Raw genomic sequence first — 25251 nt, 5'->3', positions numbered from 1 at the left:
TCACTACCCATCACCTCTGCAGCTCTTTTCTATTACTCTCATCATAGGCATTCTCTAAGAGCCTTTCTAGATTGTCTTGCTGTCCCAGAGAACTGGATGGTTCTCTGTCTGCATTTGTTTCTCACAAAAGTAGAGACCCTTGGGCTTCAAGAAAGTGTTATCAGCCTGATCCTCTTTCTTGGGAAATCACCTACACTTAACCACTAGGTTTGGAAAACATCTAAGGGAAACCTGATGTTATTCTCAGACTAACTAGCTGAGCGTAGCCAGATCTGGAGCATCCCGAGGGCAGGAGAAAGAAAAGCCTCCCACAGAGGAGAAATCCTAACCCACAGGCCCTAGGATATTGAGAGTAAAGGAAGCATTGGTGGCTTTGCTAGACTGAGCGGAGAAAGAAGGAAGAGATGGTAAGCTGTTCATGAAAAGAAGAGAAACCACCCAATATGCAGGACTAACTTAGAAGGAAGCCCCCTGAGGCCCTCAAGTACACGTTGCTGTATGTCCCTGCTAGGGAGGGTCTCCCTAATCCAAGTAACTGTTTTACATCCTCCCTCTATGTATTCCCCCTCTCCCCCCAGCTCCATGAATTTGTTTAAAGCCAGTGAATTGCTCAGATAGAGAACTTCATTTGCTAATTTCGGATAAATCTAGTTCCATTAATATTTACTGAATGCCCACAAGGAGCTGGGCAGTGCTAGCAGGCAGTCCCAGGAATCATAGGAACCAACAGTTCACACTCACATCCCAGAAAAATAACCCTGCCTGTCTCTGAGCATCCCCATTTCTTCGGACGGAGTCAGCTTCTGTGTCTGATCCCTGCAAAACATCAACACTTCCTCGTACTTGGGCTCCCACTGGGCTCCCGCTGGGCCTCCTTGAAACGCTGGAGGATTAAGGGGTGGGGAATAGGGAGGGCTGGGGAGGTAAGGAAGGAAGGAGGGGGAAGGAACAAGGTGCGTTTCCCCTCTCTAATCGTGTTCCAGTCAGCAGTCAGCCGTGTTCCCAGGCGCCGATTCCAGCCGTCCAGAGACACTTCCAGGAACCGCCTGGCTTCCTGGGCCGTGGACTTTGGCTGGTCCAGTGCTGGCGTCTCCCTCCTCCCACTTCTCTCCTCCCTCCGGGCTCCGTGCCTCACTCAGGGGCGTGTCCTGCCCTACCTCCCTTTCACAGTGGTCCACTCATCCGGTTACAGCAGCAGCGGCGGCGGCGGCGGCGGCGGCAGTCAGAGCAAGAGCAGCGATAGCTCCGGGTTTCCAGAACAGGATCTGGGGCCTCGGCAGCAGCTCAGTGGGGCACCTGTTCGGAGCAGGAGTAGCAGGACGAGGGGGCGGTTTCGTGCCAGTCCCTCTCTGAGCCGGAAGGAAGGGGCACTTCCCAGCTGGGATTCCACTGCTCCGCAGAATCTCAGCACCAAGCTGGGAGCTGGGAATACTGGTGGGGGTAGACATGTGCAGGACCAGCTAGAGAGCTGGGGCAGGTAAACATTTGGTCCAGGTGTAGAGAGGCAAGAAAGCCGTGTCTGGGACCATGACATCCTCCCACCTGGACTTTGGGGAGGTGGAAACTTTCCTGGACAGGCACCCAGAGTTGTTTGAAGATTACTTGATGCGGAAGGGGAAACAAGAGATGGTGGAGAAGTGGCTGCAGAGGCACAGTCAGAGTCAGGGGGCTTTAGGCCCAAGGCCGCCACTGGCAGGCACCAGCAGCTTGGGTCACAGTGCTGGCAAAGGCAGCAGTAGCATTTGTGGTGGCACTGGACCAAATGGCTCTGCCAATAGCCAGCCCACTCTGGGTGGTGGGGACGGTGGTGGGAGCCCCCTGAGTCCTAGCTGGGCCAGTGGCAACCGGGGCGATGGGAGCCTGCAGCGGAGAGCTTCTCAGAAAGAGCTAAGGAAGACTTTTGCCCGCTCCAAGGGCATCCATGTGAACAGGACCTACGATGAACAGGTGACCTCCCGGGCCCAGGAGCCGCTGAGCAGTGTGCGGCGGAGGGCACTTCTCCGGAAGGCCAGCTCCTTGCCCCCCACTACAGCCCACATTCTCAGTGCCCTGCTGGAATCAAGAGTGAATCTGCCTCAGTACCCCCCTACGGCCATGGACTACAAGTGCCACCTCAAAAAGCATAATGAGCGTCAGTTCTTCCTGGAACTGGTCAAGGATATCTCCAATGACCTTGATCTTACCAGCCTGAGCTGCAAGATCCTCATCTTTGTCTGCCTCATGGTGGATGCTGACCGCTGCTCTCTCTTCCTGGTGGAAGGGGCAGCTGCTGGCAAGAAGAGCTTGGTCTCCAAATTCTTTGATGTGCATGCAGGAACCCCACTGCTGCCCTGCAGCAGCACAGAGAACTCAAACGAGGTGCAGGTCCCCTGGGGCAAAGGCATCATTGGCTATGTCGGGGAGCATGGAGAAACGGTCAACATTCCTGATGCCTACCAGGTAGGACTTTGCATTGTCCCCCTTCCAGAGCCCCACTGGCCTGGGAGCCAAGACTTCACTTACCCTTTGGCATCTGGGAACACATTAATTTAGACTCTTTCTAATACGAATCTTTGTTTTTAAATGCCTTCTGAGTTTAGGCTAGTTAGAATGTAACTACACCATCCTTGATGTAATGGTCTTTTCCTAACACACAGTGACTGGAAAATTCATATATCACAAGGGCTACATTTTGTACCTAATAATACCACGTGTTTCTCTGTCAAGATACTTTGTCTTTAAGAATATCAGTGTATGGTTTCAGAGTGCATTTGCAAGGTACTAGAAAGAGATGTCTACTCCAGAATTCCAGTGTTAGTCTGAGAAAAATGGGCATGTTGGTGTCTCTGATGTCTTTTTGGGACCGTCACACATTTCATTCTCATTCAAGGTTTGAAAAGGAACAAAGTGCCTAACTACTTCCCTGTCCTCTTTTCTAGTTTACATTTGCATGAGTTCCAAGGTAGGGAAGAAGAGGAAGAGTGGAAAGTCAGGAAAGAATGGGGGTCTGACCCATTTGTGCCTTTTAGCACGTGTTTTAACTGTTTCTGTTGTTGAGTTTAGAGAGGTTGGACAAATAGAGGGGGTATTGATACAGCATTATCTGTAGTCAGCTTTTGACAGGACTGAGCAAATAGGTTTTTAGTTTGTGAAACAAACAAAAATTGATAATTTTCTAGCAACTGCAAAGGCAATCAGCAGGATAAACATGCTAGTTTCAAGTGGAAAAGGGAACCCAAAATGCTGTTGTCTGGTATTTCTAAGCCTTTCGTTTTCACAGTGATTTGAACTTGCTATCAGATGCCAGATCCAAAAGCCAGTCAGTTCTAATTTCTTCAGTATCTTTTCACTGAACATGATGAAACTGGATGCCACTTTCTATGAGACTTCTTCAGGGTTTATAAGAATTAAAGTTCTTATTCTTGGTTATGAAAGTTTTGTGGTCATTTGATGAGCACTTCTTCCAGTTGTCTAATAGAACTACATGTTTCTCTAGAGTTTGGTTGCTGTTAATCAGAATAGCAAAAGTGGTGGGAAGGACAGTAAAAGTAAAATTTTCTCTATTTTATCTGAAAGTTAAGAATTTTACCTAGAAAATTGACTAGCTTGTACTAAACCCAAGTTTCACGTTTTTTGTGAGTTGTCTGTCAATATAACACTTCAATATTAAGAGATGCTTGTCAGAATACTATTTTTGTTGACCTTTTGTTATTGATTAGGTGCATTATTCATTATTATCCTTCTTGAAGATTTGATAGGTTTAAGTCAAGCAACCAATGAATGATCTTTAACAAGTGTCAATTTCTCTACAATCCTAGAAAGCCATGGGAAGAAATAAAAGCATTTAATAATTGATATGTTGAAGAATCTGTAAAAAGTCGAACAATCACAAGCTCTTCTCTTTCCCATGATTTCCACATCCTTATTGTGTGCTTGGGCTAAAAAAATCCTTTCCTATTTGGATGATACTTGTTATAGTCTGGGATTGCTGTCTTTTCTCTTTATTGCCTTTACTTTTTAAATTCTTTCCCAGTTGATTTTCTCCCATTTCTATAACTTTTATTTCTTGCTCTCCTCCTTCAGCTCCTGACTTTTATTTAATATTGCTCATAGACTACCTTTTCTTCAAGAGCATAATTCCCAGCTTCCGTAGCAGTTAACTTGTCTTCCTGCCACCTAGAATTGTGACCAGAGGTGTTATTAAAGACAGAGAAAATCAGGTTTTCAGCAGCTGATGTTTCTTCTGGGCCCTACTCTTACTCTGGAGACGGAGTATAAAGCAAAGTTGCCTTTTAATATTTGGAAGCTGAATTTGGGAAAGGAGAGTTTGTTTTTTTCCCCCAGAGTAGTAATGATGGCTGTAAAAACTGGGTTGTTGTAGAATTTAAGATCTTGGTTCATTCCTTGTCTTTGTTTTGATCTGCTTAGAAAGTTTCTCTTTTCTTTACCCATTGGTTTCTACTATATATTTATATATTTTTAACCTGGTGTGTTTTTCTTTGTTTTACTTATGCCACTCTTCTTCAATAAAACTACTTTTGTTCTTTATTGTGGTACACAGCAGTCACCACTAGTGTGACCTTGGAGGAATTTCTTGATTCTCCGAGTCTCAATTTACTCATCTGCAAAATGGGAATAATAACACCTATGTGGCAAAGATTATTGTTTTGAAAATAAAATGCGACATTGCATTAAAGCCCCTAAAACAGTACCTGGCACATTGCAATTACTCAGGAAGTGGTAACAGTTGATGATGATGATGATGATGATGATGATGTATCTAGTTTGATAGTATTCTTTTTCTTTCTATTTATCTCATTTTCAATTGTTTTTCTTCTAATCTGGGACTGAGATGTGAACTCAGCACATTTTGACCAGCCTAATCTTTCCCTGAACTATGCTCCACCCTTAAATTAAATGTTTTAGAACCAGCTTTACATTCAAGGAATATAGAAATATGTACTCTTCCACCCTCTACTTATGATTCTTCTAAATGTGATTGATAACCCTTGATCATATCCTAGCCTATCAAAAGTTCTACAATTTGTTCCTCTGGAAAACACATGCAATATGAAGTTTTTATAGAGTTGTATTAATATTACATCCTTCTCAAGTTCTAGTATTTTCCCCAGCCTTTCCGTTTCATGCTGTTATAGATTTATCTTAATGAAAACTGACAACCTTCCAAATTCACGTTCTTTTATCATGATATTGTTGTAATTCTGATCATATATGTAAACATCTTAAAGTTTCTATGTAAAAATATAACCATCCTCCCTGATTCTTTATTAACTGCTATATTTTAAAGATATTTCTTGCTCCGATTCAATTAGTGTACTTTTATTTCTTCAGGAGATGAAATTATCACACAGTTTCAAAATTTAATCAGTTGATAATTAGATTGATGATCCTCTTGGAGGTTCAGAATATGAGTGAGAGAAATGCATTAAAGACACTTATGAAATTATGATAATAAGCATGGCATTTTTGAGTCAAGGGTAGACTATTTAATGAAGTACTAAAGTTAAATAAAAGTTTTGACAGCAAAAAAACTCCTCAGTTTATTTCATTATTTTTCATTACTTTCCTCAATTAGTCCTAAAAAACAGACTTGAAATTAAGAGACAAATAAAGAATAGTAAGTGGAAAAAAAATTCATTTTAGGTATCCAGTATGGATCATAGCGACTGTAATTTATCTTTTTCCCTGACAGTTATAAGTTATTAAACAGCCCACTTTAATATAGTAATGAAAAAATTGCCCTCAAGAGGTTGAAAAGAAGAGCACTCAAGTAACAGGTGTTCTCTTTGAGATTATTCTAAGCGTTCAGAATATAGCACTTTAAACATTAATAAAAAGTGTGAGATTATATTTTTGTTAGTGTTGATAATGATGATACAGGTGTTTGATGGGCTTAAAGAGCAGCCAGGATGTTTTGTTAGGTGAGCTGAGAGAAGGAAAGGGGATGACGCAGAAGGGTTACAGGTGTGCCAGGCCTTCAGAAAACCTGCTCTGTTTACACAACAGATTCATTTGTTCATTAGTTCCAACAAACATACACTGAGTGCCTATTATACCTAAGACCTGGGATGGGGGTCTTAGGTGCACAAATGTTGAGAGGACATGCTTCTTGCCTTCCAAGTACTCATAGTCAAAGAGCATACGATTCACAAACAACTAATGCCCAGCTATACTTAATAAATAACACAAACTAAATGGTATTAGTCGCAGAAGAAAATGGAAGACTTCATGGAGGAGGTGCCATTCACGCTGGGAAAAGGGTTAGATTTCCCTGTTGGAGATGGTTGTGGGGGTGTGGGGAAGTGATCCAGGTACAGCAAAATGGCTTCTGCAGAGACATGATAATGAGCAAGCCCAAAATATGTATAGGGGACAGTGCTTGATTTAATTTGCCAAAGTATTGCATATGCTATATAATGAAGATGCAAAAGCAAGGTAAGAGCAAAAGAAGAAAGGATCTCGACTGCCTGAGTAAAGAACCTGAGCTTCACTAACAGCAGGCCGCAGGGAGCCCTAAAAAAACCTTTTAGCATGATCAGAGAGGTGTTTTGGGCAACCTGGTGACAGTGGCTGAATGGGTTGAACAAGGGGAGGCCCAAAGCTGTGAAAATAACCAGGAGTCTATTATGATGGTCTGGTGGAGCCATGATGAACCAGTGAACTAAAGCAGGAGCAGCAGGAATGGACAGCAGGGGACAGATGGGAGATGTCCTGCAGGTGTGGATCTGGGCTGGGAGGGAAGGAAGTCAGTGGTGACTCAGAGATTCTAAACCTGGGTGATATGGAGAAGGTGATGCCATGATAAAAAGCAGGAAGAGAAACTGGTTAAGTCAAGATTCTAAGTGGAGTCACCTATATAATTTGTGGAGCTTGATGCAAAATGATAAAGTGGAACCCTGCCTGGAGGTGGAGAAGTTAATCTTCCATTCCCAAGGTGTGCTGCCCCAACTCACAGCAGACATACTGAGTGGCTTGCTGAATGCGCCATAGTGGTGCCAGCTCTGGGTGGGGATGACCACAGCCTTGCTCCTCCCTATGGAAGTGTGGGGCATGCAACTGACCCTCCCTACAGTCCCACCCAGACCCCGACCAGGAGCAGAGGGCAATGGCAGATGTGGAATGTGGGCCCTCATCCCCAACCAGTGTGACCTGGTTGTGGCTCCCAGTTCCAGGGCAGGATTGAGGGGTAGGCTGGGTGTGGTCCAGGACACTAGGGAGCAGGGATCAGTGACCAAGAATCTCCTGGGCAGGCAGTGAAAGGGGAGACTGAATGTGAGCCGAGGTTCCCAGCTCTGGGCTCGTATGCCTTTGTCTCATTGGACTTCACTTATAAAACACAAATTCAAAGATAAAATTATTAAGAATTTCACACAGCACAGCATTAAACTCAAGCAGGGGGCTGCTGAGCAAGTGCACTGGTCACGTGCCCATGAAGTGCTGATTCTGAGTCGTATTGAGTTTTAGGTGGAGAAGTTCAGTTTTATTCTAGCCTAGTGTCTACTGCTTTCACATGGCCTCAGCTCCATCCTAATTAGATTACATGCCATTTTCAATGCCTAGATAGTGCTTTTCTATTTCTGTGCTTTTCATCCTTTCTGCCGTGACTACTCTTTCTCCATCTTTGCTCATTCAGATCTTGCTCTGCCTTCTCATGATGTAAGAAGGGAGAGCTGATTGCTAATCCTTGAAGAAAGGAGATAGAAAACAAAGCAAAAAATTATACAGAAAGTTGTATTTAAGAATGCATTGTACAATACTGTATTATATATTTATTATTATTAAATAATACAAATGATATTTAATAATTCATTTTCACTTGTTTCATTTTAGAGTGATCTCCATTGAAATAACTACATTTAAAAGTCTTTGGTCTCAGAAGGGATTAATTTCATGTATCCAGAAAATTCAGTGATGAATTCATTGCTTGGTGAGCTAGTGCTGACAGCCATGCGTCTACAGTTCTGTGATGCATTTACTGAGATTTGCTTAAAAGGCAGATGTTGATCCCACTCCAACACTATATTATAAAGGTGTTTTGTGAAACCTTATTTCAGCTTTGCACAAAGGTTTTAGAAATTCCCCCAAGCCCACAGACGTGTTCACTAGCCCAGAACCAGGATTGATTTTGTGCTCAAAGCAGGAAACATTTGCTGTTTCAGCCCCTCTTCCTGACAGACACACGATCACGATAAACACAGTGACAAATTGCATTTGCTGCTTTGTACATGAGGATAGATTACAAAAAAGTACAGTTCCTACAGAATCATGGCGAGGTAATTTAAGGTTAACTTAATTTTTTCCCACCCCATAAGCTAAATGTTTACTAATCTGACCACTTTATTTTGGTTCCTGAGGTTTGGGTCACCTGTTTATTTACAAGGCTGGCTTAATTTGGAAGTGAGTGTTTCATGTTTAATATAGTGTTGAAGAGTCACATGAAGCTTTCTTCTGAAATAGCTTTGAGTTGTTTTATGGGAAAGTCAACAAGATCCTTGAGGTCCACTCCTTGCTACTTTACTCACTTATTTTAAGGGTGGTGTTTTGCAGTATAACCACATTCTTTCGGAAAGTGGAATATGAATCATAAAAAAGCAGTTTAGTCATAAAATAGTGGGTTGCATTTATAGTATTTTAGGAGAAACTTTGCTTCCTGGTCATTTATAGGCATTCAGGCTAAATTTGTTTATTTATTTATTATTTTTAGAATTAAAAGAGTAAAGCAGTTTTCATGGCATTAGAAAAATGCATATTTTCTATAATTCCAAGGGTTTCTTATTAGTTGGTTGCTTTCAATGACTCAACACTGGTTTCACACATTAATGATAAATTCTGTTTCCTATCATAAAGTATAGCTTTAGGCTGTTGTAAATTTAGAACAAAAAATATTTTTTCACCTGAGTGAAAAAATGAGGAACCTTTGGGATACCTCTTTAGGGTGTCAATTTTTTAAAAAATTAAACGTAATGCTAGAAGGGAAACTGAAGCTCCACTGTTGATTAACAATTACTGCATTTCTGGAGCACTAACTATGAGCTAGGGATCAGGTCATTAGCAAGCATTGCCTCTTTTAATTCTCTCACTAATCCCCAGAGGTAGCTATTACTATCCCCATTTTGCAGGAGGAGAAACTGAGGCTTGGAGGGGTTAAGTAATTTGCTCAAAGTCGCTCAGCTGGTAAGTGCAGGAGCTGGGATTCAAACTGAGATCTTCAGCTGCAGTACTTTCATGCCCGGCCACTCCCAGTGTGGCCTCTACTGACCATTACCTATTGTATGCACACTCACATCCATCCCTCTGCCCTCCCTTTTTCTCTGCCAGTTCAAATCCTGTCACCCCACAAAGCCCATCTTCAGGAAACTCTTGGAATCCCTGCCCCATCTCACCCAAACTGGACATGAGCTCTCCCCACTTTGGACTTCTGTAATGCTTTAATGTGTTCCTTTCTATTTTCTTAGTATTCTAAGTATTTGGGTACTTAAATGACCTCTAGGCTCTGAACTCAAGATCATTGATCATGACTTCTCATTTCATCTCTTGAACGCATCTTTTAACTCTTTGGACCTTATTTTGTAGACTTTTTTTTTAAATAGGGCTCATGAAGCCCAGATAACTGGTGAATTATCTGAATTGCTTTTCTGTATTAATCATATCTTCATTTTAATTGCTGGACCCCTACCTTCCTGCCCCCTCCATTGTTTTTTTTGTTTTTTTCTTTTACTGCATTCCATGTGGAGACCATGTTATACAGAAAGCAGACTGCCACTGACCAAATAGAAACAACTAGCAGCAGCCCACTGCCAGCTTCTTCTAGGCAAAGCATAGGATGGAGCATGACCATTTTGGCTAACTGAATTTTCTAGTTTTCTCCTGACTACCCCATTCATACAATACAACTTATTGAAGGTAAAACACTCCTTCTGGCATTAGGCCTTGCAGACTTAGGATTTTTTCTTTGAACATCCTTTCAGGTATGGGAGATTATATTGACCAACCTTATAACTATTTATAATGGGCCTTATGAAGCCCTATTTTTATACTGACCAACCTTATAATTATTTTTCAGGAGCAGTGCACTTTCAAGTTTATTGGTTATTTATCTTGTGTTTCACATACTCTCAGAAGCTTTCATAAAGTTCAAACTTCTGAGATGGTTGCCTTTATATCCTACCCTTTCCAAGTTGTAGTTATTAGATGTCCATTCCATGGGGCATGTCCAAGTGAGAACCTTCTCCTTCCCTTCTGTTCCTTATTGTTGTCACCAATAAATTGGGCTGGTTGCTACACCTCCTCCTTGTCTCACCTCCCAGATGAAATAATAAAGTTTTTAAGGGTCAACAGAACAGCTACTCTTGTTGTATAGAAATTAACTGCTACCCCTAGATCTAAAGAGGAGGGTGCAACTAGCAGAGCTGTCAGAAAGAGCTCCAGTGGGGGGAAGAGCCAGAGCTGTGGCCCTGGAGGGAGAAACTCAGCCACCAGCAAACCATGACCTGGACAAGAGGGAGCCATAGAAACGTTACCCTCCTCACACCCTCTACCTCCTGTCAGTGCCACTCATTGGTTGAGCCCAGCCCTGGTTGAGGCCAAGAGGGCAAAGGAAGCCCTGGTGCAGCAGTTCATAGGATTCAGCCTTCTGGCATAGAATAGGGCAGAGAAAGGTGGCAAGGGCATCTGGAGAGCCAAATGGGGACTATCCAGAGTCACCAGGGATATTAGTTTACTCACCAGGAATGTAAGTGTGAGTAGAGGCCAAGTCAGGTAGGAATATCCTTCTTTGACGTCAACACTAAATTCCATCAGTATATAGAGCATAGTGATTGAAGTCTGTTGAAAATGAGTTCAGAAATGCCATCATGGTATTTGGCTGTCTTATTCTCTCCAAGTAATTCTGTTCATTCCCAATCTCCTGTTTACCAGAAGAAACCCTATAGGAGGTAGCCTGGGCCAAACACTCCTGCAGAGAAGGGATGACTTTGGTCTAGTTCATGGAACCTTTTCCCTGCACTACCCGGTCAAGCCTATTTGTTTGAGAATTGAATTCTTAGATTACTAGTCACTTTGTTAAACTGTAAAAGACATCAGAGTATAGAAGAACTTGCTCTAGATTTGGGGATAGGAATTTTAGATTCTATTTCCAGTTCTGCCTTAGTTTTTTCAGCTATAACATAGGGATAATATGTCTGAACATGTTTTTTGTAAGGATCTAATCATTAAATCTAATCATTAGATTCTAGTGAGATAATGGAAGACATATTCAAAAGGATAAAGTAAGAAATGCAAGGCTTTATTAATATTTTTAAGTGCACAGTCCAACAGGCTTTATTCACAGGGCCTGGCCCTGGAAAGGACTTTGCACATAAAGGAGAATTTCGACTTAAGTTGTGGTAGTACTTGTATTGACTATATCATCTTATTTTGTGTATTTTTTTCTTTTTGAGGAAGATTAGCCCTGAGCTAACTGCTGCCAATCTTCCTCTCTTTTTGCTGAAGAAGACCGGCCCTGAGCTAATATCCGTGCCCATCTTCCTCTACTTTATTTGTGGGACGCCTGCCACAGCATGGCTTGTCAAGCAGTGCCATGTCCGCACCCGGGATCTGAACCAGCAAACCCTGGGCCGCTGAAGTGGAACGTGTGAACTTAACTGTTGCACCACCGGGCTGGCCCCTATTTTCTGTATTCTTGATATTCTGGTGTTTGGGGCCTTGATCCCAGAGAGATTTCCCTTCCCAGGGCTTGCAAATGACTGGAGATAGCAACTACTCCCCTGCAAGCATGCCTTTGATATACAAACCAACCAAGCCAGAGCCCACATCCTCAGCTCTCTCCTTTATCAAACCCTCACACACCAAGCCAGTATTCCCCTTGCCCTAAGTCACCCCAGGCCCAGGTACTGGGCAACAAGGGAGCACCCTAGAGTCCAGAGTCCATCGAAATTATTCCAACTATCCAATCCTAGTCTGGCTCAGGGAACCTACCGTCCTTCACCTATTCCTTCCAGAGAGAACCCCAGTAAAGGCTCTAGGCCACGCTCTGCCCTCTTCCCTTCTGCCTTCTGATGGACCCTGGCCCGTCCCCATGTGGCTCTGCGTGGTGCACTGTGCCTCCTGTTTCTAGGGATTTGTGAGTATAAACATCTTTCTTCATGACAGTCATTTCCATATCTGCATGTCTTACCATACCTGATTCAAATAAATCCCGGGTACATTTTAACACATACACCATGTATGCACCACACATACATGATGCCTTATGCACAGGTAATGATTACTTTGAAATGTAAACTAATCAAGTGCTTTAAGTGAACATTAGACTGTCATTTACTGACCATAATACATATTCTTCATATGACAATCATAAAAAAAGTTATGTTAAATTTTTTTACTATCGATCAGTATGCCTATTTTTCTAGTATAATATGTAATCCCCAAGTATCCATTGGGTTTCTGTGCTATAAATTCACATATGAAGTCTCCAGATTGATCATTTGTAGTTTAATTCTCAAAATCCTGGGCATTTTTAAAAAATGACGGGATTTGGATCCAGTACTTGTAAAATAAATTCTAGCCACTGACATTAAAGGATAAATGAACACTAAACCTCAGTGTTTCTAATCAGGCTCTAATAATTTATTAGGCTAGGTGGAATCTATACACAATTTTATTTTAAACGTGTTGACTATTTACCAAATAAAAGATAGGCTTTCTTTATTTTATGTTTTCTGTTTGGACGTGGTGTTAATTTTAATACTATGTGTTATCCTTTTTGTACTTATGCTGCCAATATTACTTTATCAGATTATCAGAATGTTTTAACCTGTACTTTTTTCAATTTAAAGCAATTGGATGGTACTCCTTTTTCATTTAAATGGCTGTGCACAGTTTAACGAGCTAATAGTTTTTATGGATATTTGGCAACTTAATGTACCTGATTGCATATTTAAAGTTTTAATAACGGCTGTAATGGAATTAAGAACCGTAGGCTTGGGACATTGTGGGAAAGATTATCCCAGGGTTGCTAAGGAAACCAGTCTAGATTTTTATTCTTTTCTGCGTAAGGTCCTCTGGAAAAGTGAAGCCATAATCCCCTGTCTCAAATGGCCACCTGTGTGGGGTACCCACATTTTCCCCTCAGCCTCTTCCTCCTTTTGCTTCCAGAAGACCACTAAGTGAGAGGGTGTATGCTCTGCACAGCTGTTAAGGCTGGCTTCTTTTTTTCTTTCTTCAGGTATGTGAGACTGGGGTCAGATTCTTTTCTCACTTGCTCTTCTGTGAGCACTGGCATTGAAAGCCCGGGACAGCCATAGCTTCTCCTTTTTATCATGGCCCAGAGATTATCATGCAGAGAAGCAAGGAGGAGAGGAGCCAGTGGCAGTGAATCTGCTAGGCATTGACCAAGTGGGCAGAGGAGGACAGAATCTCTGGAGGGGAGGCTGATAGCACAGCTGGGAGCTGAGGTATCTCTCCCCTCTCCTCTCTGCCGTCTATTTCTTAAATGAAGAAACAAGAGGAACCGTTTCTGATTTAGTCTCACCTTTTTGCCATGCCTGCTGTGGGAAGGAAAGCCGGAAAGGAACTGACACTCAGGGAGTGCCTATAATTTAAAATAGAAAGGGCAGGAAAACATTTTTCCACCTCTGAATGAACTGAATTGAGATGATCAGCTAAGTTAAAGAACAAAAAAGTCAGCTGGGGAAAGAGGAGCCCCTGTCATCATAGGCATGTCTCATACTCAAGACCTTGGGATTCTGTTGAAGAAACAACCAGTTTTATTCTTTAGAGACAGCCTTGAAATAATCAGGATCAAGCATTCATGTATGAAGCAATATAATAATATTAATCATTTCTCATAGGAACCTTGTGAGGCTGTATAATTTAATGCAAATTATATGGAAATTATTATTATGTTTTTTCCTCTTCTTCTCCCCAAAGGCCCCCCATACCTAGTTGTATATTCTAGTTGTAGATCCTTCTGGTTGTGCTATATGTAAATTATTTAATGTAAAATTATATAGAAAGATATGAAGGTATAAAATTAAATAGATATGTTTTCTCTTTAGCAATTGAAGCCAAAATTTACTCCTAAGCTGCCTCCTCTCTTTACTTTTGGCTATTGATCAGACCCTCCTCCTTGAATGCTAGCTTCTGGCTCTATAGTAGATCTGGCATATAGTAGGTCCTTTGTAAATCATGTTTGAATGAAGAGAAGAGCCCTATTATAGTTTTTATTTGGTCTCAAGACTGACACGTACTCGTGGAACCATTATGTAGGTTAGAGTTTCTCAACAGTGTCACTATTGACATTTTAGACCAGATAATTCTTTGTTAGGGGGTTGGGGGACTGACGTGCATTATAAGATGTTTAATAGCATCCCTGGCGTCTACCCACTAAATGCTTGCCCAGTTGTGACAATTAATGTCTCTGGACATTGTTAAATGTCCCCTGGGGGCAACATCCCCACGCCCACTTTTTGGAAACCACTGATGTAAGACAATTTGCCAACAACCATGTACTGCCTTGAGAATATTCATAACTTCTAATGTAGCACTTCCAGATTACCCTAATGAAATATTTATGGGTATGTGCAAAGATTTGTCTATATGAATACTCATTGTAGTATTATTTAATAATGTAAAATTATCAATCCAAACATCCAACTAGAGGGTTGGATAAATAGATTATGGTACATCATAAAATGGAATATTTGATCAGAGGAAATTGCTCACAAAATATTAAGTGAACAAAGCATATTAGAAAACCATGGCATCCCAGTTTTCTTAACAATCACAGCAATAAAAGCATGAGAGAATGGCTTGAGTTCAGAATCAAACAGATTGGATTTGATTCCCAGTCCCACCACCTAAGAGTTGTGTCATATTTTACTTCTGTAGTTGTTAGTTTCCACAATCCTAAAATGAGGATAATGATACCTATTTTAAAAGGTTGAATTAAATAAAATTATTTATGAAAAGTGCTTAACATGCTGTTTGTTACATTGTGAGGACTCAGTAAAAAGTAATTGGAATGGTGCCTGGGGAAAGGCTGAAAGATGATATGCCAAAACATTAATAGAGGTGATCTCAGATTTGCGGTCTGAAGAGTAATTTTTCTCCTTTATTTTGTTTCCTTTTATGTATTTTTCCAAAATTTCCACATATATATTCATTAATAGTTAAGGGTAACTGTAGGTTACTTTAAGAGATGTACCTTCTAAGTTCAGTGGCACAGTGGTAACACAACAGAAGCTTATTTCACACTCTTCTGAAGCTCTGCACAGGTCTTCCTCAATGATGGGTAGCTCTCCTTCAAGAGGGGATTCTTTCCTTCCTGGGTCTCCATACCTTCAACCTGGGGCTTCAACATCTGGTCAGCAGATGAGGGGAGAGAGAAATGGACAATTGAAGTGGGAGGATTTTTTGGGTCAGGTCTGGAAGTGGCACATATCATTTCCTGTTCCCATTTCATTGTCTTTCTAGACTCTAGAACTCAGGCATGTGGCCATACCTAACTGCAGGGAGCCTGGCAATTGTGGCTTAGTCCTGCCCTAAAGTGCATCCCAGCTCCAAGTCCCATCCAGTCACTGCAGGCAGCTCAAAGTCCAGGACCTTCAAGTGGTGAGCCATCTTCTCCAGTAGATCCTCCTGGTTTCCACAGGCTGGCTTATGTGTATGATTAATTACCCACAACAAGATATGAGAAGGAAAATCAGCTAGGCTTTGGAAAAGGGGATCAGAAGGCCATGGGGAAAGGATTTTTCTTTTTTTTAGATAACATGCATTTTTTTCCTTTTTTTTTTTTTTTTTTTGGTGAGGAAGATTGTCCTTGAGCTAACATCTGTTGCCAATCTTCCTCTTCTTGTTTGAGGAACATGATTGCTGAGCTAACATCTGTGCCAATCTTCCTCTATTTTGTATGTGGGATGCTGCCACAGCACGGCTTGATGAGCAGTGTGTATGTCTGCCCTGGGTTCTGAACCTGCGGCCTGGGCCACTGAAGCAGAGTGCACGAACTTAACCACTACACCACTGGGCCGGCCCCTAGGGAAAGGATTCTTGCTGTTTTTCATTGTTGAGAATGAAATGGAGATTAGGACTCTGAAGTCCTAATTTTTCTCTGAAGGCAGGAAATTTGCTAAAGAGGTTGTTGTCTCTAAGCTCAAAGGTCTGAGGATTACAAGGACAAAGGGTGAGGCCAGACATAGCTACACAATTTGTGAGACCTAGTAAAAAACGAAAATGGGAGTCTTGGCATGGGGTAGAGAAATTGATCTTCCCTGCCTCTGGGCCAGCTTCCCCAGGACAGCCACCCCAATCCAGGACATATGGGCAACCCTAAATGATTGCAACCTCTGTGGCAGAACGTGCTCCATACTTGGATCAGGGGTGGGTGAGAGGCCCCACAGAGTTGCTTACTGAACCTGCCATGGTGCTGTCAGCCTGGGGTGGGGATGGCGAGCACCTGTCCCTCCTTGAAACACTGCAGGGCCCTTGACCCTCCCCATGCCCATGCCCATGACCTCATTGGGAGTGGAGGGCAACAGCAGAACATGAGCCCCCTCTGTCAACCTGATCGTGTTGCAGCCCTGGACAAAAAGAGGCAGAGGTCCTGGGGCTGGAGCAGTGAGGCTGAGAACACATCAGAGGCTGAACTGTGTGTGAGCCCCTGGGGCATGCTCCGCTAGACTTCATGGACAAAGTACAAATTCAACTTAAACTTCAAGTAGGGAAGGCCCTCCTCATTGTGGGGCCCTATGTGACTGCACTGGATGTACACCCATAAAGCCATCTCAGAATGGTGCCTATACTGTGCCTTGAACTGTCAGAATAAATAACGAGGAAGGCACACTTCTTGTGGAAGTTATTTTTTTTCTATTTACTCCCATAGCACTTTGCCCGTAGGACTCTTGCTATTCATTACATTTTCAGTAATTTAAATTTTGGCTCACCTATCTTTCTCTCCATTAAATTGTGAACTCCTAGAAGGCAGATGCTATAACTTTCTTGACTTTATAGCACTCCCCGTTTGTAGCACAGTGCATAACATGTAGTAGTTAGGTACTCAGTAAATATTGGTTATATGAATAAGTGAGGAAAAATGTTATTAAGAATTTGGTCACAAGGGCAAGTGGCCTAGGTAATAGTACTAGGTTACAAGGTCAGATTAAGACCGGGGTTTAGCTAATAATGCTGGATTAGGCCACTTAGAGGCCAAAAGTCCTTTCAATTTTTCATACATAGGGATGAGTTGGGTTCCCAGGTAAAGTGGTCAGGTAATGGGGCTATAGTGGTCCAGGCGGTGAATGTTAGAGAGATGAAGGTACAGGGAACCAAACAATTCATCTATTACCAATAGAGAAGAGGAATTAGCAGCGTTGAGAGGATGAAAGCAAGAGAAAAAAAGTATTGACTATGACTAATATAACAGGCCTGGGGCTTTGGGAAAATAGTGATTATGTAGTTAATAATGGCAATATTAGAGCAAAGGAGATGTATTCTGCTTTTTATATGTTTATTTAAATGGCAGTAGTGATTTGTTTTAGGCAAGGCAGAATGATTCGCTAGGGAGAATACAGAAGGTCAGACTGGGAGCTCTCTGATTTAGTGGTGGTAATTTAAACCAAATTAGTGTATAGAGAGAGCCCAGCACCAAGCCTTTGATGAAAGCAAATGCACCATCACCACCACTGCTTCCATTTCCCCCCAAAGAACCAAAAGTGTTTATGTTTCTCTAGTCTGTACTTGTTTCCAGGAAGCATACTCCAAGATTGTCGGATTCTTTTCTGGACTCTAGATATTTTTATTTGAATTATCTATCATTACCCTAGAAAATATTCAATCCTTTGAGAAGTATGCAATTCTTCTAAAGTCATCTGTGACCAGTTGTGTTAAATAGTTAAATGACATTTCCAATGACAGTGATCACAATTGTTAATGCTCCAAGACTCAATAGAGCAATAGAGTCAACAAACTCATTTAGCTGACATATTTCAGAATTCTCTGAACCTCTGGCTTGCTCAACCTCTTTCTTTTTCCTCTGTTTTCCTATATTTCCTTTCCTTCCTCTTGTCCCTGCCAGCTAGCCCTCTCCCTCCTCCTTTTCCTACATTCCCGCCTCCTGCCCTTTCCTTGCCTGTCTGTCTTTTTTCCTTACTCTTTCTTCTTTTCTCCCTGTCCTCTTCTTGTCCTCTGACATTACTGACCTTAACATAAAATGGATATAACATGAAATAAGTGTTTGTTCCTAATTTTTAATTTCCAAATCCAATTTTAAAATCTCATAGGTCTCCCTCAGAAAACAATTGAGTTTTTTTTTTACTTCCATGTGGCCTGTGATTGTATCTTTCTTTTTAATTTTAAAATCAGATACATGAAATATTTGTCTTTCTTTCAAAACACGTAGATTTTAATTACATTTCAAATTGTTACCCCATGTGGCCCTTGGGTGTAATTTATTTCCTGTGGGTCAATGCCTTGCAGTATGAAAAAGACCTTGCTCCTCAAGTACGTTCTAAGTAGAACAAGTGGCAGGGAAATTGGTATTTAAACACTTGGTATACAACATCCAGGCTTTTATTAAAATGAGAACAATGATAAATATTATTTCTTTGGTATGTTTTTCTCTTAGCCTGGTATCCACCAGGAATTCTTAGCAACAGCAACACAGAAGTTACCATGCCAGCAATTCTCAGGCTGATTGATTGTTTGAGGTCTTGTCTCTGTTAACCTAAAGTTCTTAATGGTGAATGTCCCCTGCAGGGTTCTTTTTTTCCTTTTGTACACATAAAAGAAATATTTTCCATCCTCCTGAATCCGCCAGGAAGCAGGTGGGATTTAATCACCTCTGTTATTATATTGCTTCTCCCCCAATGTATCAACGCTTTGAAACTTGCTTAGTCATTTGTAAAATTCAGCCACAGGACTTACTGCTGCTCTTCTGTGACAATCCATCAAAGGGAAAGTCAACCAAACTCTATAAGCTGTGTGGCTCTGTTTCCTAGAGCTGACGTTTGCTCTTGACTGAGGTCCACATTATGCCTTTACATCTGCATCTTGCTTCATTATTCTATCAGAATGTAATGCCTGGCTTGTATTTTTTTTTAACACCTTTACACTCCAGCTTTATGAAAGATAATATTTTCCTTCTTTGATAAAGGAATCTGTTCATATGAATGCATTTCTAATTCACAAATTCTCTATAAATGTACAAAGCTAAAGATTAGGCCAGTTTTTCAACATTTGAAATAGGATAACTTGAATAAATGAGCATTGGACTACTTGTTTTTTTCTTTCTTTTCCTGCATGGCTTTCACCTTTGATAAACCACCATTTGCCTAAGGAGACGTGTATAGAAAAATATCTATAATAACTGTTATTACAATAGAAATATTAGTTTGTCCGTTTTTTGTGTTCTTTTTGCAGAAATTCCATCTTTAAGTTCCTTAGTCAATGCATTTGGAGCTAAAAGTAATGTTTCCTATATTTGAACATTAATTTGAGCCTGGCGCTTTTGCAGCCTCATCTCATAGGATCTTCGTGATAACCTGGTAAGAAAGGTGGAGTGGGTGGTATCCTCTCCCTTTATAGATTAGGAAGCAAGCACTCAGTCTTTTTCCTGAGGTCACAAGACCATGAGTGTTAGTTAGGACTCTGTATTCCTCCATCACTGTTTCTCCCATTCTTGATCTTTAAGAAGCCCCAATAAATAACATCTTTCTTCCCTGCCCTGATCTGACTAAGATGAGAAATAAGACAAAGGAGGAAATGAGACATCACATTATCACATTTATAACTTATTAAGCAAATATTGGAGTATGGGCTTATATTTATGGGCTTATAATACTCCCAGAATTAGATAGACCTACCCTCCCAGATACAGACGAGGCTGGATGCCTACAGTCCTCCCCACATGAAGGGGCTTATCCCTTTGAAACTCACAGCATTGAGGAACAGAGCAGAGGCATGCTTCCTGTGGGCTGCCTGATTCCAGAAGATAAAGGGGAGGAAGTGGCTGGGCTATGCATGCCCAGTTAGTTTCCCTAGCACCCTAATCAGGTAGCTTACCCTACCTCCATGAGGAGGAGCAAGGGCTGGGTCCAAAGGCTGCAGAGGTTAAGGGAAATCTTTCCTCTTGGAATCCAGAGAAGAAGGAAGAGTCATTCCTCCTTTTACATGTACGTGCCACCTCTCAAGTAGGTTGTTATTTCAGAAACATTAACTCTTTCTTTCACTACCTCACCCTGCAACGTTCTCCTGCTCCTATCTTGTCTTCTTTATCCTTAGTTACCCAAGCCAGAAACCTAAGCATCATCTTTGATTCCTTCCTTTTATTCACCCACCATATTCAATCTATCAGAAAGTTCTTTTGATTCGCTCTTTAAAACAGATCTCAAGTCTGTCTGTTTTTCTCCATTTTCATTACCACAACTGCAGTCTAAGTCACCATTATCTTTCACCTAGATGATTGAAACTGCCTCCTAATGGGTCTAATTCTACTCTTAATCATTTCCTACATAGAAAGTTTATGAGGCAACAAGGAGTCCAAGCAGTGGATAGGAAGGTGGGGGCAGATTATCCAAGGGATTTGTTATCCTGGTCACCTTCACTTTGAAGACAAAGAACCACAGAAAGCCTATGAGCAGGAGAGCAACACAGATTTGGGCTGCCCTGCACTCTTCACATATGGGAACTTGGTCAGATGACCTGCTCTGTGGACCTCAGAATCTTCACATGTAATATGAGAGGGCTAGGAAAATGATTTCTAAGACTTTTCCAGCTCTAAAATTTCATCTTAATAGTGGAAGCAAAGAGCAGAAACCTTACAAAACAATTCTGCTTTACAGAGAGTTGTACAATTAGTAGCTTTGTAGCAAGGTATGCTTAGTGTTGAATGAGACTCATGTCTGAGCCACTCATAGTGTTACCAGTGGCTATTCCAGAATGTTACTGGAGGGGCTCAGGGCTACTGTCTGGCTGGAAGTATAGACTAGGGGACTTGTAATAAAGCTCTATTTGTGTAACAAGATGTTGTCTTTACATATCTTTGGAAAGGCTGGAGATAAGCCATTCCTTGGTATTGCCATTGGGTGATATCTTTAAGAAAGAGATGATTTGGGCTCAGATTTCCTTCTGGGTTTTCCCATTAACTGCAACAGAGGATATAGCCAACTATTTTGTCATAGGATCTGAGTCTCTTTGTCTCCAAGTCAAAAATCAAAGAAAGTTTTTCTGCATAATTATTCCAATCTAAGAATACTGAGTCCACAGGAAGAAGAGAGGCCCTAGACGTAGGAATAGTGAGCAAAAGATATTGGGCAATGGTCTCTACCCCAAACTAACAACTCCACAACCTATAATTCTACTATTATAGCTTAATTCCCCTCAATATCTCTGGCTTTTCCAACTGTAAGAATCTCTAAACATCTCTGAGAGCCCATCAGCAGTGAACAAGTTGACTAGAAGTTAACACTAACAGAAATAAATTGACCACTTGGTAAGAACAATAATGGAACCAAGATAGGTTCGATGACTGAGAAAAGTAAAGGGAAGCTACAAGGGAAGCAAAGATGAACTGACTAGCTCAGCTTTGCCAAAGGCAAACCATGTTTAAGTCATGTCTGCCTTACTTGAATGAGGCAGTCAACAGCCCTTCTTGACTAGATATCCTCTAACCTTCTAACTCTATAATTTTATCATTCTGAAGTTCTGATCCCAGTTCTTAAATTATAAAAACAAACCAAAGTCTTAAGTAGAAAGAATCATTGATGATTCTCTAACAGAGGTCAACCACCTTATCAACATATTTCTATACATTTCATAGACAGCTACTCCAGGATTGTTCTATATTATAAGGTTGATAATAAAATCTTCCAAAAATGCATCTTCAAGTGAACTAAATCTGACATTATAATGACACGAGAAAAGACTTCCGCTATTAAAACTTCATTGTTACAAATATAGGCATTGAAGTATCAACTGCAAATATAATTTGTTTTTCAATTAACACTCAAGGACTTGTATCAACTGGACTAACCAAACTAAAGAAAAATTAATAGCAGTAGCCAGCACTTATTGAGTATATGCCTTGTGCTAGGCACTGTGCTAAGATTTAGTTATCTTATTTAATCCTCACAAAGCTCTGTGAGATAGATACCATTATTTGCCACATTTTACATATCAAGAAACTGAACATTGAGAGATTAGTGACTTGCCCAGGTTTACACAGCTAGTAAGTGGCAAAACCAGGATGCAAACCCAGGTTGTCTGACTTTGTCTAGACTCTGCACTTTTATTACTATGGGAGATATTAAGGATTATACTTATGTTCTGCTCACATATTCATGTGTATTAATTCTGTCTGTGAAAGAAGAAGGCTTCTTGACAGAATATGAAGTTAAAAAATCTGTCAGAATGCCTTCCAGAAAGTGCGTTAGCCATTCATATCCATTAACATCAGGTGATATTGATAATTTACATGCAAAGATCCCAGCAGTTGTATCATGTTTGGAGAGTTTGGGAGGTGATGCCTCTGGAAACTTCACTGCATGCAATATAACCCATTAATGCCTGTGAAGGCAAAATAATAATAGTAGCAATAGTTAACATTTATAAGGGGCTTACCGTGTGCCGGGCACTGCCTTAAGCACTTTATATATATTAACATATTTATTTTGTGCAACCATTTGATACAGTAGGTCTATTATCAATCCTTTGTAAAGTTGAAGAAACTGAGTACGAATAGATTAAGTAACTTCCCCAAGATCACACAGCTAATAAGCTGGACAGCCAGGATTTGAACCCATGTTGTTTGGAGCCACAATTTGTGTTCTTAAGCACCTGCTGCCTCTGTTGTGGTGTGTAAACAATGAGTAACTAGCTATTCAACATCTTTTCACAATGCCGTTTACCAAAGTTGTGAGACAACTTTGACATGGACTATACAGTTGATATTTCTGGAAGCTGGGTTGTAAGTGTGAAACATGGACAGTTCCTTTAAAAATTTAAACCTTTCATTTTGCATCACAACTGGTCAGTACCAAAACCTGCTGAGAAAATCTGTTTACATCATCAGGGATTAACCAGAGGAAATTGTTAACAGATTTCCCATGATATTTTAGAGATATTGATTTATTTTCAAGGCAGAGCTAGGGTTGTTCTCTGCAGGTCTTATAATTGCATATATCCATTGTAAAATAAGAGATATACACTTGTCTCTGAGAAAAGACCTGGAGCTCTGGAGTATATAAGCAAGCAAATTATCCTAGAATAAATTGCACATTTTTCTTTACTGTGAAGCGTTTTGGATACTATGGGTGAACTGTAAGTAGGGCTTGAAGTTGTAGCCATAACAATGATTTGTTGGTCCAACAGCTCTTTGCTGTTTGGCTAGAGAGGAAGTCCTTTGGGGGCATTTGCTGCTTTAGCCATGAATTGGTTTGATTGCTGGGGAAAGAAAGCCACTGAAGCAATCAAAAATAATAAGTGGGGTGTGGGATAACATCCGGAAATAACATCTAGGGAAATCTCACAGAACTCAAGACAGGAAGTTAGTCAAGCTGTGGGGACAGAATTTGGAGAGTTCCTAATGCTTCTAGTCTGATTCCTATTCTGTATTCTGAATGTAGTGGTGTATTTGTGTAGCACTTTATGAGTTATAAAATGCTTCATCTCAATTCATCCCTACTGCTGTGAAAGGTAGGAATCACTATCTCCATTTAAAAGGTAAAGAAACTGAGGCTTAGAGAAGTTAAATGGCACAGAATTTTGGGGCCTAAACAGTAGCAGAGCTGAGACAGAGAATTGAGGGCTTTTGACATCACATCCAGCAGTTTTTGCACTTCCCAAGAACTTCCTATATGACCATGATCATGAGAGGTTTAGCTCAAGGGACTATATTGGGAAATCATACATTATACTTACATATCAACTTTCTGTTTTCGGAAAATAAAGTAAAATCAGGATTCTAGTTTCACTTTCTTTAGTCATTTCATCATTTCTCTGAAATGGGCTACACCTGGGAAAAGATATTTGCAATTTATAATGTGCCTACTCTTCATGAAGCAAGAGCTTCAAACTTTTGGGGGGCATACTTGATTTCTTCTCTGTTTTCCTTCTGCAGAAGTCAACCTTTGCTGATATATTTAATTATAGACTGGAAAAAAAGTGATCATGTACTGGCCACCAAGAAGAATGACAAACAGTGTTAACTTCTGACTTTTTCTAGTGCGTTAAGTTGAACATAATCTACTGTTTATTACTGCTGACAGATCTCTTTATGGTCTTGGAGCTGCATTTAACAACAACATGGACAGTGGCCCTGAGCATAAATGGCTAACTCTTCAGAGTGGCATAGTGTGATGAAAAGAGCCCAAGCTTTAGACTCAAGCATCTCTGAGTTAGCACTCTAGGTCAGTTATTGGTAAGTTACTTACCTTCTTGTAGCCTCAGGTTCCTCATGTATGTAATGGAGCCAATCATACTCACTTTGCATGGCTGCTGTGAAAATTATATATATGTAAAATGCATGGCACGCATACCAGGTCCATGGTAGGCTCTTGGTGAATGATAGCCACTGTAGCTGAAGAATCATTCAGTTCCATAGTTACCTCAATTCCTTTACAATTTAAACAGATCACATGCCTCATTTAGTACGTCTTTTAAAGGCTAACTTACCACAAGCAATCCTGGAGTAATTGGTATGACACTGTCTACCTTATGCTTGTCTGCTGGCTTGGAAGACCAAGATTGAAAGCCAAAGTCATGAACTGTCTGCTGTTGCAAAGCCAGATTGTGTTGCTGCTCTCTCTTCAAGGCAAGTTTTAGTGTCAGTAGAATCCTGACCTGTCTTTTCTGGATGGGTAAATATATATACTTAGCACTGCAGAATTTGGCTAAAATCTTGAATTTAGTGTGAAGGGAGGGCACAGTGGAGAAATTTCCTAAGGAATTCATGCTATTTATGAGGTATCAGTATGAGTCACATGTCCATGACAGAGACTGTCTGTGAGGAAAATAGCATTGGTTCTTATCAAAAAGCATACCACTCCTTAAATTCCATTTCACAAATATGCACTGATTACCTAATATCAGCCAGGTATGATTATAATAGTATAAGGCCACATTGCATGAACCACAACCAGAAATTGTCTTTATGACAATACTGATTAGAATCTATGTCTAAAGTTCATGTCTTATAATTATGAATAAGACATGAATTATGTCTCATAATTCATCTTTATATTGTAAAAGAATAAAAAA

At 40.8% G+C, this 25251-nt stretch overlaps 1 protein-coding gene across 1 annotated transcript in view; it reads left to right on the top strand.

Annotated features, from left to right (window-relative positions):
* The first annotated feature begins 1160 nt into the window (after nt 1–1160).
* The window catches only part of PDE11A (phosphodiesterase 11A), a 388624-nt gene continuing 364533 nt past the window's right edge, over nt 1161–25251 (top strand). Inside the window, exon 1 of the mRNA XM_014732549.3 lies at nt 1161–2439. Within this exon, the coding sequence (XP_014588035.2) occupies nt 1528–2439 (912 nt within the window). The 5' untranslated portion in view covers nt 1161–1527. The remainder of the gene's footprint in view (nt 2440–25251) is intronic.

This window comes from Equus caballus, chromosome 18 (assembly GCF_041296265.1).
Source record: "Equus caballus isolate H_3958 breed thoroughbred chromosome 18, TB-T2T, whole genome shotgun sequence".
NCBI lineage: Eukaryota > Metazoa > Chordata > Mammalia > Perissodactyla > Equidae > Equus > Equus caballus.
The sequence above is the reverse complement of the archived record's forward strand: the minus strand, read 5'-3'. Positions and strand labels throughout refer to the sequence as shown.